At 41.9% G+C, this 16,400-nt stretch overlaps 1 protein-coding gene across 1 annotated transcript in view; it reads right to left on the bottom strand.

Annotated features, from left to right (window-relative positions):
- Positions 1-16,400, bottom strand: part of Virma (vir like m6A methyltransferase associated) — a 65,083-nt gene that overhangs the window by 39,451 nt on the left and 9,232 nt on the right. Inside the window, exons 3-7 of the mRNA XM_038347426.1 lie at positions 10,761-10,847; positions 8,762-8,810; positions 4,285-4,453; positions 2,878-3,000; positions 1,399-1,671 (exon numbers count right to left, since the gene is read on the bottom strand). Of these exons, the coding sequence (XP_038203354.1) occupies positions 1,399-1,671; positions 2,878-3,000; positions 4,285-4,453; positions 8,762-8,810; positions 10,761-10,847 (701 nt within the window). The remainder of the gene's footprint in view (positions 1-1,398; positions 1,672-2,877; positions 3,001-4,284; positions 4,454-8,761; positions 8,811-10,760; positions 10,848-16,400) is intronic.

The following is a 16,400-nucleotide window of genomic DNA, read 5'->3' as shown; positions in this document are numbered from 1 at the left end:
TGCCTTTTACTTCAGCAATCAGGAGGCAGAGGCAGGTGGGTCTCTCTGTGAGTTAGAGGCCAGTCTGGTCCACAGAACTAGGAGGACAGCCAGAGATACCCAGAGAAGAAAACTTGTCTTGAAAAATAAAAACAAAAACAAAAAAAGTAAAAGTGCACAAAAATGGCCCAAAAAAGTAAACGTCTCCAGACAACTGCTCCAGTCCTCTCTTGACAGTCCTTAGCAACAAGGCTTTTGGAAAAGACGGGTCTCTGGGATCTGACTCTCCAACAAGCTGGGTACATTCCAAGTCAAATTAACATGTTCATTCTTGCTACCTCTGCAATGTTGTCCTGCCTAAGAAAACATAGCCATCTGCCAGTCATACACAAGAAATCTAAATATGACTATTTGGCAATCTGGGAATGGAGAAAGCTTAAAAAAAAAGTATCACTTAGTAATTTAATTATGTGTATATCATACAAAATCATGAGAGTGAGAGTTGTTTTAGAGTTACAGGGGCATTTGTGAGCTCACAAATGATTGTAGCATACTAGCCCACAAATGCCCCTGTAATCCTAAAACAACCCTCACTATTTTTTTAAAGCCAAGGCAGATTGTTACTTTGTATAAATGTTTAGTACTGCATGTTGTTTCTTGGCAATTTAAGATATTTGAATTAACTGATCAATTACATGTGTCTAGTCTCACACACACAACATATATACACATACATGTGCAAAGATAAAAAAGAAAAGAGAACAATGTAATAACAAGATAAAGTATTCTCAGGGGAAAAAAGTTATATGAGCTGATGCGCCTACATCTTCTCCAGAGAACCAGAGTTCAGTTCCTAGCACCCATATTAGGGGCTCACAACCACCTATAACTCAAATTAACCAATTAACTAAATCAATGACCAATTAACTCAAATATTTCATTTTGTTTTTAAAATAAAACTTAAACTTAATTAAAGATTGCAACTTCAGCCACATGTACTTATAACTGAGCTACACAGGCAGATAAATTTCTAAAAATATCATAGCATTTTGTCAAAGTATCTCTGTGCCATCTATCTTTAGAAAGTTGGCCCAGCTTACGATATCTCATCGCTTATTCTAAAAACAGCCTACTTTTAAATTCTGCTTCTCTAGCTAACCCTGATAAATCAAATGCATGAGCCAAATAAAACCTCTCCACAAGGAAATGACAGCGTCAACACTTTGAGCTAGTTAAAGAGAAGGGTAACACTGTCGCATAAAAAGTTAGTTGACAAAGAGTAAGAGACAGAAACCTCATTTGCGATCATGTCTTAAGGCCAAACTACATGACTGACAGCTCTTCCAACGCATCTACTGCGACTGTGAACTTCTGCAATGCTCAAACCAACATGGAGAAGTCCTAATTAGCATTTCCCACCTTCACCGTCTTCATCCTCTTCACCTTCTTCCTCTTCCTCTTCCTCCTCCTCATCAGGGATACTGTCTACTGTATGGCAGTCATCCTCATCGTCATCCTCTTCTTCCTCTACATCCACATCATCTTCTTCATCCTCTCCTTCTTCTTGCTGTTCCTCTTCCACTTCCCCTTCATCAGAATACTGACCTTCCTGGGGGACAGAATTCCGATCAGGAGAAATGGGCTCAAAATAATCTTCTCTATGGGGGGCGTCCTCTTCCTTGTCACCAGACACTGGGAAAAGGAGATTGAAAGCAGATTATTCAATGGTTTAGATATCACAAGGCATCAGGACTGGAGCCTACAGCCACATAATGCATGTTGGATGATTTAGATCACTAATGCTCTTTTAAAAAGATGGTAGATTATTATTAAGACTGTTATGGTACGGGCTGGAGGGATGGCTCAGAGGTTAAGAGCACTGACTGCGCTTCCAGAGGACCTGAGTTCAATTCCCAGCAACCACATGGTGGCTCACAGCCATCTATAATGAGATCTGGTGCCCTCTTCTGACATGCAAGCAAACATGGAAGGAATGTTGTATACATAATAAATAAATAAATCTTAAAAAAAAAAAAAGAAAGAAAAAAAAAAGACTGTTATGGTAAAACATGCTTCTAATCCTAGCACCTGGAAAAGGAGTTTCTCACCTCCATAGTGAGACCAGCCTAGACTTAAGTAAAATCTTGACTCAAAATAAAAACAAGTCTCACTCAGAGTATATACTATATAACTTCACTTACAGACAATTAATAAAATATGCAATTTTATAGTATTTTATGCTCTGCAGCAATATGAAACTTTTAGTTTTTAAATTAGTAAGTTGGTTTGTTCTTTAAACCAATGCATACTACTTATTTCTCAGTGCTATGTACTATCATGTTACATTAATACTCTACCCTCAAAGCACTGTTGGTATAGCTTCAAATCAACTGATTTTTTTTTTAACAAGTTGCTCTGCCAATAGGAAAAACAAAAAGAATACCTGACAGGATGAGGGAATCTGGGGAGAAGGGGCAATCAATAAGACTCGATCACCTCGTGCTTTTCTTTAATCAATAAGCATATGAGCTGGGCATAGTGGCGCACATCTTTAATCCCACAACTTGGGAGGCAGAGACAGGTGGATGTCCAAGTTTCAGGCCATCCTAGTCTACAAAATGAGCTCCTGAACAGCCAGAAACCCTGTCTCAAAAAAAAAAAAAAAATAAAAATAAACAAAACAAGCCAGATGGTGGTGACACAAGCCTTTAATCCCAAAAGTTGGGAGGCAGAGAAAAACAGGGATCTGTGTGAGTTTGAGGCCAGCCTGGTCTACAATGTAAGTTCCAGGGCTGTTACACAGAGAAACCCAGTCTCAAACAAACAAAACAACTAAACAAAACAAACAGAAGCACCACATATCACCAGTGGGTGGAAAGCCTAGCAGAGATTCTACACCTGGCAAAGACAGAGGATCATCCTCATCATCATCAGGGGGAGGAGGTCCTGGAGGAGTTCTTGGTCCGCGAGGCTGGGGTCTTGGAGGGCTTCCATTAAACTGATCTTCTTTCTCCCCATCAGCTATATGGGAAACAGTGTGTTCAAATTATTAAAGTATACTGAAATGAATTCATGAAAAAAAATTTTATCATCTGAACTTATTATCCTCAAAACTGAACGATAATACAAACTTTTCCTGCCTGGATATTTAATAAAAACTTTGCTAACTGATCTAGAAATCTAGAATTTCTAACTGTCCACAAACGAAAACACAATATAGTCTAAGAAATTATATTTCTAGGTAACACCCTGGAAATATGAAGAATTATTTGTTTGTTTGTTTTGTTTGTTTTTAGAGACAGGGTTTCTCTGTGTAGTTTTGGAGCCTGTCCTGGAACTCACTCTATGTACCAGGCCGGACGTGAACTCATAGAGATCTCCGAGTGCTGGTATTAAAGGTGTGTGCCACCACCGCCCGGCTGACAGGTTAATGAACTGTGCCGTGAACTGGGGAGAGGTTAGAGACAAAGCACGAGCTCAGAGCAGGGGTCCCGGGTCTGAACCCCAGCACCTCATAGAGAGCAAGCGCAATACACACACTCTCTCTCTCACACACACAATGCTCTGACACAACTCATAATTAAAGAAATAAAAATGTTTTACCAGTACAAAACAGTAAAGCATTAAAAAAGAGAGAGAGAAATCCATTCAAATAAATTGAAATCTACTCCTAAAAAAATATATATATAAATATTCCAGGAATGCATACCAAACTTCCTAATTATTCTTCAATTCTTTCAGAGATCTTACTTAAATAAAGAAAAAAATTAATAAACTAGACATTGTGACACCTACCTATCTATAATCACAGAGATCAAAAACATGGGCAGAAAGACAGTAAGTTAGAGGCCAGCCTGGGCTACAGATTGAGGCCTTGCCTTTAACACACACACACACACACACACACACACACACACGGGGGGGGGGGCTAACTACTGGGATTGCATTATTTTAAGAAATACAGGAAGGAAGGAAAGGAAGCAGAGAGAGCCAGCTAGCCGTGGACTAACTAGAATACGCTCCAGGACCAGGTGTGGTGGCACACATCTTTAGTTTCAACCTCAAGCAGGCAGATTTCTGTGAGTTCTAAACCAGTCAGCACTATACACTAAGACCCTGTCTGAAAAGCAGGCAAGCAAGCTAGCTCTTCAGAAAAACAGAGGAAGAAGAACTAAAAATAAAATCTTACTGACAAGAACAGGAGACTGACAAATACCATGTGAGATCCCATACAAGGTGCATTGGCTTTTCTGGCTAGAACAGAACCGAACAGTTTCAGCAGGGAAAGCAAACTGAACTTCTCACCATGCTTTGGATTCCTTTTCAAAGTCGTCTGTGGCTGGGGAGGAGGTGGAGGTGGAGGAGGAGGTGGTGGCGAGTCTCTGTCATGGCTTATCACTCTATCTACTGATCCGTAGATTGCCAGGGTCAGACAGTTGTACCAGCCTCTTAGCACCAGACCATCAGTATTTACCTGATTTTTAGAGATGGTGAAAGATCTCAAATTAATGTTTTAATATATCAAAAGTAAAGTGATATTAGTTTATAGTTCAGCTAAAGTCTTGAAAGCACTGCTGAAGGAACTGGAAGTTTGGCTCAGTAGTTAAAAGTGTTTGCGGCTTTTCCAGAAGCCCTAAGTTGAGTTACCACCACCCATGTTAGGGGACTCACAACTAACTCTAGCTTCTGGGGAGTCTGGTGTCCCTTCTGGTCTCCGGAGGCACTGCACTTATGCTTTAAATGCACATATCCATATACTGATACACACATATACACATAATTAAAAATAAAATCTTTTTTTAAAAATAAAAATGGAGGCTGAAGAGATGGCCGCAGTGAAGACTGTAATTTTATCCCCAGAACACAAGTCAGGTCATGACCATTTGTAACTCCAGGTGCAGGCAATCTCATATACTCTTCTGGCCTTCATGGACACTGCGTGCATGTGGTACACAGATATACATGCAGGCAAAACACTCAGATACATTTTTTTTAAAGTGGGTTTTTTAAGACAGGGTTTCTCTGTGAAGCCTTGGCTATTCTGGAACTCAATCTGTAGACCAGGTTGGCCTCGAACTCACAAAGATCCACCTGCCTCTGCCACCCAAGTGCTAGCATTAAAGGCGTGTGCCACCATCACCTGGCTAAAAAATAAGTATTTTTTTTAATTAAAATAAGCAAAAATAAATACAAGCATTCCGGAAAATGGAAAAGTCAAATATTGGTGAAAGTCACTCAGAGGCACAGATTTTTATATGGTCCTCCAGATTTCTGCACCTAACCCATGCTAAGACCAAATCTTCCTGTCTATAGTTTATGTGGACTTTGTTCAAAGTGCATGGACAAGCTCCCAGGCAAGGAAGAAAACTGAGAGTGAACTAGCTGAGAGTCAGGGGAATACATTGCCCACAGTATGCGCGGTCTCCAGAATGATAAAGGTCCATAAAGTGTCGAGCACTTCTCCCATCAGAATTGGTGGTGTGTGAGATGCTAACAAATGCTGGCCATGGAATGAGTGATTCTCACAGGGAAACTTTCCGGTGGTACTCGGGTTACTATCTAGCCCACTGACCCCGCCCCTACCCCTTGCAGTATTTAATAAACTTGTCCCCTTTTTGGAGAAGAGGTTATTTCTTCAAGACAGGGTTTCTCTGTGTAGCCCTAGCTGTCCTGGAACTCACTCTGTAGATCAGGCTGGCCTCGAATTCACAGAGATCCATCTCCTTCTGCCTCCCCAAGTGGTGGGATTAAAGGTGTGCACCACCACTGCACGGCAAACTTGTCTTTCTTAAAACAATTTTTTTTCTTCCCAAAAGATCAAAGACAATACCATTAGCCTTCGATATTTCCTTACGCACTAAACAGATATGACAAACTGCACTTTTCCAGAACTGAATCCCTGGCTCCACATACCAACTGTGGAGGGAAGTCACATCATCATCCGTAACAAAGCGTGGGCGTGTCAGTAGCCGGCACTGCACCAGGCACGGCAGTGCACACCTGCCAGCCCAGCACGTGGGCAGCAAGGCAGACGGCTGCTGCGAGCTTGCCTCAGACAGACAGCAAAGACCAACAAGAGCTGGATGAAGGCAATGCACGCCAACTATGAAGAGGAGGTAAATAAAGATAACTGTTAAGTTCCAATTCTGTCATGGATTTTTTGTTTGTTTCAGTGGTGGATTACTACACAAAGATATTTGATACTGAAAGTATAAAATTTAATGTGGAGCTTCATAGTTCCTGTTCTAACTGTAAAGCTCATGGGGATATTCAGACTTTTAATCTATTTAATTTGGGTGTGTGATGTTTTGTTCATTTCCTTTTCTCTCTCTCTCTCTCTCTCTCTCTCTCTCTCTCTCTCTCTCTCTCTCTCTCTCTCTCTCTCTCTTTCTTTCTTTCTTTCTTTCTTTCTTTCTGTTTTGAGACAAGGTTTCTCTCTGTAGCCCTGGTTGTCCTGGAACTCACTATGTAGACCAGGCTGGCCTCGAACTCACAAAGATCCACCTGCTTCTGCCTCCTGAATGCTGGGATTAAAGGTGTTCACCACCATTGCCTGGCTCCAACTTTTTTAATAATAAAGTTTTTGTTTTTACATTTAAAAAAAAGGAACAACTTGTCCTAGAAACCAAAGCCCCTGTCTTCTAAACTCCCTTCTCAGTTGCCCTCCTGGCTGAAGGTGAAGCAGCAGGCATCACTAAAGCCCTCTGCAGGCACTACAGGACCAAAAGCAGCCATCAACCACCTGGACAGACTCAAAGGCTGTCTATCCCCAGGAACCCATCACCAACTCTAAGCAGATATGCACTGCAAAGCCGGGTGTGGTACACACCTGTAATACCAGCACTTGGAAGACTAGGCAGGAGGATCAGAACTGAAACGCCAACACTGGCTATTTAGTAATCCTGAGGTTATCCTGGGCTACACATGACCCGGTCTTAAAAAAATAAAAATTGGACTAAAGAAATGGCTCAGTGTTTAACATTTGCTGTTCTTCCACAAGACCCAAGAATGGATCCCAGTCCTCCCAGAGTGGGGCACAAACACCTGTAACTTCAGCTCCAGGGGATCCAGTACCCTCCTCGGACCATCATGGTTATCAGCACATTCGTGGGTAACATACATGCACACAGATACACACATCCAACACAAACACACACAAACCAGTACTTTTTTAATTTTAAAGATATTTTATTTTTCTTTAATTAGTGAGTCTGCCTGTATGTATATACGAGTGCAGTGCTCTTGTGTGTGTACACGAGTGCAGTGCTCTTGTGTGTGTACACGAGTGCAGTGCTCTTGTGTGTGTACACGAGTGCAGTGCTCTTGTGTGTGTACACGAGTGCAGTGCTCTTGTGTGTGTACACGAGTGCAGTGCTCTTGTGTGTGTACACGAGTGCAGTGCTCTTGTGTGTGTACACGAGTGCAGTGCTCTTGTGTGTGTACACGAGTGCAGTGCTCTTGTGTGTGTACACGAGTGCAGTGCTCTTGTGGGTCAGATGCGACAGACAGTCTGAGCCACTCGCCACCTGACAGGAGTGCTGGGGATGAGACTCATGTCCTCCACAAGAGTAGGACACACCCTTAACCACGGAGCCATCTCTTCAACAGCCAAAAGTAAAAGAAAATTCTTAAAAATCAATATAAATAAAAAGTAAAAACAGAACCCTATTGAAAGGAAGATAAGTGATGAAGATAAATTTGTATAAACAGGATGCAAAGGATTAAACACACATACCCCAGAGTCAAAGTGGTTACACTTCATTTCTGTATTTCAGATCTTCCATTACATGAGTCTCCAATAATATTTGATGCATAAGGAAATTACCGATGTAAAATAATACGAAAAGTATATATTTTAAAAAACTTTAATAAAGAGACTTTTGATTTTCTGAAACAGGGTTTCTCTGTAGTTTTGGAGCCTGTCCTGGAACTAGCTCCTATAGACCAGGTTGGCCTCAAACTCACAAAGATCTGCCCGCCTCTGCCTCCCAGATTCTGGGATAAAAGGCATGCATCACCACCATCCAGCACAAGTACTATTCTTGCAGAGGACCTGAGTTCAACTCCCAGCTCCCACATCAGGCAGCTCACAACTGCCAGTGAGTTTAGCTCCAGGAGATCTAGGGACACCAATAAAAACATACCCACATACAGATACATGATTTTTTTTAAATAAATCTGTTTAAGGAAAAAAAAAAACTTTAACAGAACATAGCAGTATCCAGTAATAATCTACAGTCCTGAAGGCTATGAACTTGTCTACCCAAATATAAGAGAAGACTAAATGCTGATTTCTTCCAGATTCGGGACTGAAACCACAGAAGAAAGGTCTCAAAGCTCTTTATTTCAGATTTGTTTATTTTGTGCGCATGGGTGTTTTGTCTGTGTGTGTACATGTGTACCACATGTGTGCCTGGTGTCTGTGGAGCTCAGAAGAGGGTGTCAGATCCTTTGAAACTGGAGTTACAGATGGCTATGACCCATCACGTGGATGGAACCAAAACCAGGTCCTCTGTGAGACCAACAAGTGCTCTTAGCCACTGAGCCATCTCTACAGACCCAGTAGTTTATTGTTTTAAAACCATACTTTATTTCAAATGTATCATAAAATTGTGCAAGCTCTGTAGACAGAGAACAGCATTTTAAACCACCTTTTAACTGCAAGATGCTGACAAGAGGTAACATCCGAACACAGGGTCCAGTTCTGTCTCACTGACGTATTTAAACCTGAGCAGAAGTAAGAACTTAAGAAACAAGGCAAAACAGTAATATCTGTAATTACCTTTGAGTTTGGTCTAAAGATGATAGACGTATTCTCATCATATTCCAGGCTGTAAAAAGGGATACGAATAAACACAAAGGATCAAGTAATAATTTTACAAATTACAAAGTTTTGGCTGTTAAGATGGCTCACTGGGAAAAAGCACTTAACACATTAGTCTGACGGCCTGCACTCAATCCTACACAAAGGTGGAAGGGGAAGCCACGTCCACAAAGCTGTGCTCTGACGGACACACCCTCACCATGCCATGTACACGTACATGTGAAACTAACAAAGATGGCTGTGCTAAGTCCTGGGGTCTCAGCCCCAGACCAGCCAGGCTGTTGAGAGTGCTGCAGGGCGGCTGCAGGGCTGGGCCTGGGATTGAACCTTGGGTTCCCGACACAGACCTGGGCCTACAGCACATGTGTGCAGCGTCCTATGTTTTTATCTTCCGTAATACTTAAGAACTGCTTAAAAGTACACAAAACGTACATTACTAGAACAGCTAATAAATTCTTTTCCTCCCAAGAACAGGAGGAGCTTCTGTTGCTCCTGCATGGCTGACGCTAGCGTACACAATTTGCTGTAATCTACACACCGAGTGTTACAAAGGTTTCGGGGATAACCCTACAGCCTTGGTTCTCAGAGTCCACTCTCGTCAGTTCAGCACACTGATTATTTTGGGCATTCTCACTGTCTGAAATCTACCACCTGTCAGGCACTTTAACCTATTTAAGTGTTGATATGTTGACAGAACTTGTTCATTTTTTTTTTAATAACTCAAAATCAGCAAGGAAAACAATTTTCACCAGCACTTAGTTTTATATTGAGGTGCCTAGGTTGGAAATGAGTGGTATTAAAAACAAAAAAATACTTCTACAAGTTTTTCTACTTTCGAATATTTCAATGTAGTCAAATATCAAATACTTTCAAGCCACAAAAGACTTTGATGTAACTGGTTTGGGTTAAGCACACACACTAAGATTTTAAAAGTACCTCCACATAAATTTAATGTACAGACAGACAGAGAACCACATTATACTCTATGGGCTGAGGATGTCATTCTGTGATAAGTGTTTCCCTGGTGTGCACAAAGACCTAAACTTAACCCCTAGCATTGCTCCCCAAAAAGTACACTAGGACCAAAATTTGAGGAAATACTCTACAGTTGGGGTTACACCTCAGCATAGAGCATGTGCCTAGTTGTCTAAAGTCCTGGGCTTTAAAAATGTTAAATTGTCAATGCAATCACCCATGAAATCACGAGAATCAGGAAAGAATAAGTAAAGTTGCTAATTCCTAATAGAGGCATATTTTTTTCATCTTTAAACTGCCTTTAATTTTTTTTCATGTTATAATGAGTTCTTACTAAACTTATTCAATGGTTACACTGGCAGCAAACACGCAGTTTTAGCATCTACCACATATTAGGTAATCTAAAAAGGGTGTATCTACTGCTAAATCTAATCTGACAGGCTGGCCATGAAGCAAGCTAAGCAGCAGAGTAGTGTAAAAGAGCCACCAAGTACGAGTTCTTGCTGCTAACAGAAGTTTTAATAATCAAAAAGCTGCCTTTCCCAGACCAGGCTGGTAGTAAATCACACAACAGTGACGTGGTTTTTTTTTTTGTTTTTTTTTTTTTGTTTTTTCGAGACAGGGTTTCTCTGCAGCCTTTTAGAGCCTGTCCTGGAACTAGCTCTTGTAGACCAGGCTGGCCTCGAACTCACAGAGATCCGCCTGCCTCTGCCTCCCGAGTGCTGGGATTAAAGGCGTGCGCCACCACCGCCCGGCAACAGTGACGTGTTTATGATGCACATACGCAAAAGTAACAAGAAACAAAAGATGGCTATTATTTCACACACTTGAGCTTTTATGAAAATCTCTCAGTTCAGCATTTCTTTCATAACGCCCACAGAGGAAATTAAACCCTCATTCTCGTGTCCCCACCAGACACTCCCTTCTATCCACGTAGCACGACACAGTGAGTTTTCTGATAGAGTGGTCAGTACATACATACCTTCCCAACCTATCGAACACTGGAGCACTGGGTTTGCTCACATTATTGAAGAATAAGTCTAGCTGAAATGTGTGTGGAGATGTCTCCCTGTAAATCAAACAAGGACAAACCATCAGCCTTTTTAACAATTAGTTCCTATAGTAACACAAACCACAGTAAGTACAAAGTCCTGAAAATTTTAAACCTGGAAAAAATATTCCTCAGATTTAAATAAAAAATCAAATGACTTACATATTTTAACAAAATTCTATCCAATACTCAAGTAAGTCATAAAAGTATTACTAAAAATGGACTTTTATCCCAGCACTCAGGAGGAAGAGACAGGTGGTTCGAGGCCAGCCTAGTCTATAGAGCTAGTTCCAGGACAGCCAAGACTACACAGATGAAACCCTGTCTAGAAAAGCCAAAACATCAAAACACCCAAAAAAATTTTTTTTTAAAAAAAGGACTTTAATCATGAAAATGAGAAAGATAGGAAGATAAACTTAGTCATTCTGCCCTGCTGCTCGGTACCTACCTGAAGCATTTGTGTCAGGGGTACAGCTGAGTTCCTGCCTAGGATGTAGAGGCTCTGAGTCTAATCTCCAACACAACAGAACAATCAAAAGGTAATCTGACTGATTACTTTCACAATTTAACGACTTAAAAACATAACTTTATGTAAGATGGCACATTTATAAAAGTAACAGCACCAGCAAAATGGCTCACATGACAAAGGGCCCTGCCACCAAGTCCAACAACCTCAATTCAATCCCCAGGACCCACATACAGTGGAAAGAGAAAACTGTCTCCTGAATGTTTCCCTCCAACTTCACACACACTGTGGCATCCACTCATACACACATCCTCTCCATATAGGTAGACAGACAGACAGACAGACACTGTTAACCAAAGCCAGATTTGAGTGTGTGCCTGTAGAAAGGTGAGCTGCAAATTCAAGGCTATCCTGGGCTATACAACAAAAAACAGGCCAGTAAGTAAAGAACAAAATGGGCTGGAGAGACGGTTCAGTAGTTAAAAGCAAGTACTGCTTCTGCAGAGCACCCAAATTTGGTTTCTAGTAACCACCACCCTGGGCAGCTCACAGCTTCAAGTAACTCTAGTTCCAGGGGTTCCAACTTCCTCTTCTGGCTTCCATGGGAACCTACACGCGCACAAGCACATACAAACACACATACACAGAGAAACAGAGAGATACATATAGACACAATTAAAACTAAATCTTTTAAAAAATACATCAAGCTAGGTGGTGGTAGTGCATACCTTTAATGACAGCAGTTGGGAGGCAGAGACAGGTGGATCTCTGAGTTGGAGACCAGCCTGGTCTACAAAGTTAGTTTTAGGACACCCAAAGCTACATGAAGAAATTCTGCTTTGAAAAGCCAAAACCAGCTGGGTGGTGGTGGCCCATGCCTTTAATCCCAGAACTCAAGAAGCAGAGGCAAGACGGATCTCTGTGAGTTCAAGGCCAGCCTGGTCTACAAGAGCTAGTTCTAGGACAGGCACCAAAAAACTACTGAGAAGCCGGGCGGTGGTGGCGCATGCCTTTAATCCCAGCACTCGGGAGGCAGAGGCAGGCGGATCTCTGTGAGTTCGAGACCAGCCTGGTCTACAAGAGCTAGCTCCAGGACAGGCTCTAAAGCTGCAGAGAAACCCTGTCTCGAAAAACCAAAAAAAAAAAAAAAAAACTACTGAGAAACTTTGCCTTGAAAAACCAAAGCAAAAAACAAAAAAGAAAAAAGAAAAAGAAAAGCCAAAACCTAAACAAAACAAATAAATAAAATAAAATTTAGGATTCTCCTCTCAGGATAGAGATATTACAGGAATTTTGTGTTTACCTGTAATTTCTGAGTTTTACGGGAAGAAAAAAATTATAAAGTGTGTTGCATTCTTAGCATTACTTTTGAGCTTAATATTCCAGGCTTCAGGGCAGGTAAGACTGCTGCTGGGACTCTGGGACCCACACCGTGGAAAGAGAGACCTGATTCCCAGAAGACGTCCTCGGATCTCCACCCATGACACCTGAAGGACTATACACACACACACAGTATGCAATAAAAATTTGTAAAGGATTTCCTATAGATTTCCTCTTATATTTGTACTATTCCATTAATCCTTAATTTTATTGTTCTACATGTTAAGCATGTGTAAATGTTTCCGGTACTTTTATATCTGGAGTTACTACAACATAAGCAGCCATTCACTCACTCCCAGCTAAGAAAACAGGGAGAATAGAGAAAAAATTATATTCATCGTAGCAAGTGCCGAGATATACTTTTCCTGCTGTGATGGCCAGCTTCCAAGATGTCTCCAGTGGCCCATGCTTCCTGTTATTCTCAACCTATAGAGAGTCCCCTCCTACACTACACTAACACACACAGCTAAGAGACTCCAGGAAAACTGACAGTGTGTCATGTCAAGCAAATTGCACAGCACACTAACTGAAGCTTCTTCCTAGGGACACTCCCTTGCACAGCACTCACTCCAGAGGAAGCTCTGTCACAATGTGAGCACGGTGAATCCCCAAGGAGAGTATCTGCTACCAAGGAACTACAACTTCTCACCAGCAGCCATGTAAGTGAGCGTCCAAGCAAACTCTCCAGCCCCACCCACAGAGAGCCATGCCAACTGCATCTTGAGTACAAAAACGATGGAACTAAGCCGGGCGGTGGTGGCGCACGCCTTTAATCCCAGCACTCGGGAGGCAGAGGCAGGCGGATCTCTGAGTTCGAGGCCAGCCTGGTCTACAAGAGCTAGTTCCAGGACAGGCTCTAGAAACTACAGGGAAACCCTGTCTCAAAAAACCAAAAAAAAAAAGATGGAACTGAAGCAGCTTTCACTGGCAGACTCCTGGCCCTGAGAAACAATGAGAGAAGAAGAACTTACTGTTCTGTGCTGTGGTTTCATCTGGCTGTGATGCTGGGGACTGAGGCTCAAGCATGCTAAACACGTGCCCTACCACTGAGCGATATTCCTTTCCAATAGTTACTGCTTACAACTGCTGAACCTGCAGTCGCTTGTTACAGAAAGATAATAGGTTGTTCTTTTGTTGTTTTTCAAGACAGGATCTCATGTAACTCTGGCTGTCCTGGAACTTGCTCTGTAGACCAGGCTGGCCTCGAATTCACAGAAATCCGCCTGCCTCTGCCTCTGGGAATGCTGGGATTAAAGGTGTGTACAACCACCACCCCTTCTTAACCAAGAGTGATATAATTACAGAAGACTACGGGATACACTTCATTACCCCATCTTTCCCATTCTACATATATCTTCCTTTCTCAAAAAAACAAGGAGGAAGTGTTCAGAAAAAGTGAGGTGCGCTTACACCTCTCTCTCCCCCTCCTCCCCTCTCTCAGTGTTTGTGCGCTCACGCCCATGCATAAAGGCAGAAGGTAAATGTCGCATGCTTTCAATTAGCTTTTCATCTTATTTTTGTTCTTAAGACAGTCTCTTATGAACCTGGAGCTTGCCGTTTCACCTAGACTGACTGGCCAGCAAGCCCCAGGAATAATATCTCTGCTTTCTCGGTGCTGGGATCACAGGTTCATGCTATCTTACTTCTCTTTTTAACACGGGTGCTAAGGGCTGAACTCAGGTCCTCATGCTTGTGCATCAAGCACTTTACCAATTGAGCCATACTATCACCCTTCTTTTTTTGTGGGGGGGTGGGGAGATGTCACACTCACATATCATGTAGCCCAGTTTGGCCTTTGAATTGCTATGGAGCTGACTCTCCCAGTTGCTAGACATACACACGTGTCCACCATGCACAGTTTAAGATTTAGTTTAGCTCTTATTGCTGCTTTTCCAAATGGCACCCTGCATAGCTCTGGCTGTTCTTAAAACCTGCAGTCCTCCAGGTCCCACCTCACTGTGCTAGAGGCATGCCACACGTACTTTATGCCGTGCTTGGGCAACAAACCCAGGGCTCCAGGCATGCCAGGCAGGCATTCTACCAACTAAGCTAACTTCATTCCTCCTCATTTTCTTGTCTGAGTTTCCAAGACAGGGTTTCTCTGTGTAGCCCCAGCTGTCCTGGAACTCACTCTGTAGAGCAGGCTGACCTCAAACTCAGAGATCCGCCTGCCTCTGCCTCCTGAGTGTCAAGATTAAAGGTGTACACCATCACTGCAGCTATATCTACTTCTATAAATAACCAGCCATTTTTCACAATTAGGAAGAAATAAACTTTGACCCTGAATCTGGTCCTAATATTCACCATGAAGTAGCTGATTGAACCATATTATATAATAGAAATGGAGTTACAAACAGTATCAATAAAACGAAATAAGTCAATATATAAACCCAGCGCCTGTGCTATGAGCTAAAAGTTCTTTTAAAAACACATTCATCATATATATTTACGTTTCATAGCCAAACTTTGGCTTCCATCTCCAGCCTATAGAACTAAAATTGGAAAATAATGATTATTCACATTACACAAAAATCAAACCTCTTTTATGTTAACTATTAAAGTCATCTCATGTCAGGATTAAAGGTCTTATATTTTATTTCCTACCTAAACCAAGAAAGGGAAAGTTAACACATAATCACTTGCTAATTCAACCAAGGGCTCATTTGAAGCTACAATGTATAAAAAGTCATATGTATAAGGTCTGGAGAGTGAGTCAATAGATAAAATACCTGCTACAGAAACATGGGGACCTGTGCTCACTCTCCCAGCGTTCTCATAAAAGCCAGACATGTCTATAACCACGCTGGCTGCAGGTCAGAGATGGGAGAATCCCAGGAGCTTGCTCGTCATCCACTCTAGCCAAGCAGTTCAGTGAGAGGAACTATCTTAAAAACTAAGGTGAGGGAGATACCTGACCTCTGGCTTCAGCACACAAATGCACCTGCATGTGCACAGACAAATACACAAAATCACATGTACAGTGTAAGCTAGGCACAGTAGTATATGCCGATAGTCTCAGCTGCTCGGGAGACTGAAGCAGAAGCCTACATAAAAGGTTGGGCTGGACAACTTAGTGAAACTGTCTCAAAATAAACAGCAAACAAAGTGAGGAAACAACACTGGAGAGGAGGTGAGTGGTCCTGAGTCAGCCCCCACTACCCCAAAACAAACAAAAATACATACTTTAAAATATTCAAACTAGGGGCTGAAGAAATGGTTTAGCAATTAAGAGCACTTGTTATTTTTGAAGAAGACCCAGGTTTGACTTCCAGCACCTACACAGTGGCTCATGATAAGTCCAATTCCAGGGGATCCAACAACTCTTGATTTCTGCAGGCACCAGGCATGCATGTAGTACACATACATACATACACGCAGACAAAATACTCATATGTATATACATACATATACATAACAGATGTAAAAGGAAAAGTCCCATCAAATCAGTTCACTAAGGCTGGGAATGGAGGCTGATGACAGGATACTTGCCTAGTATACACCCTGGGTCTAAACGTTAGCACCACCAAAAATGATAAAAGAAAAACACATATGGCAAGATATGGAGGTACATGCATTTAATAACAGCACTCAGGAGAGAGAGACAGACCGGCCTCGTCTACATAGTATGTTCAAGTCAGTAAGTCTTCTCAGATGCTGACTCAACACACACACACACACACACACACACACACACATACCATATTTAAGTTAAAAAAAAAATCCAC

The sequence above is a fragment of the Arvicola amphibius genome, chromosome 11 (assembly GCF_903992535.2).
Source record: "Arvicola amphibius chromosome 11, mArvAmp1.2, whole genome shotgun sequence".
In the NCBI taxonomy this organism is placed as follows: Eukaryota; Metazoa; Chordata; class Mammalia; order Rodentia; family Cricetidae; genus Arvicola; species Arvicola amphibius.
Note: the sequence above shows the minus strand (reverse complement) of the source record. Positions and strands in the feature narration are given on the sequence as shown.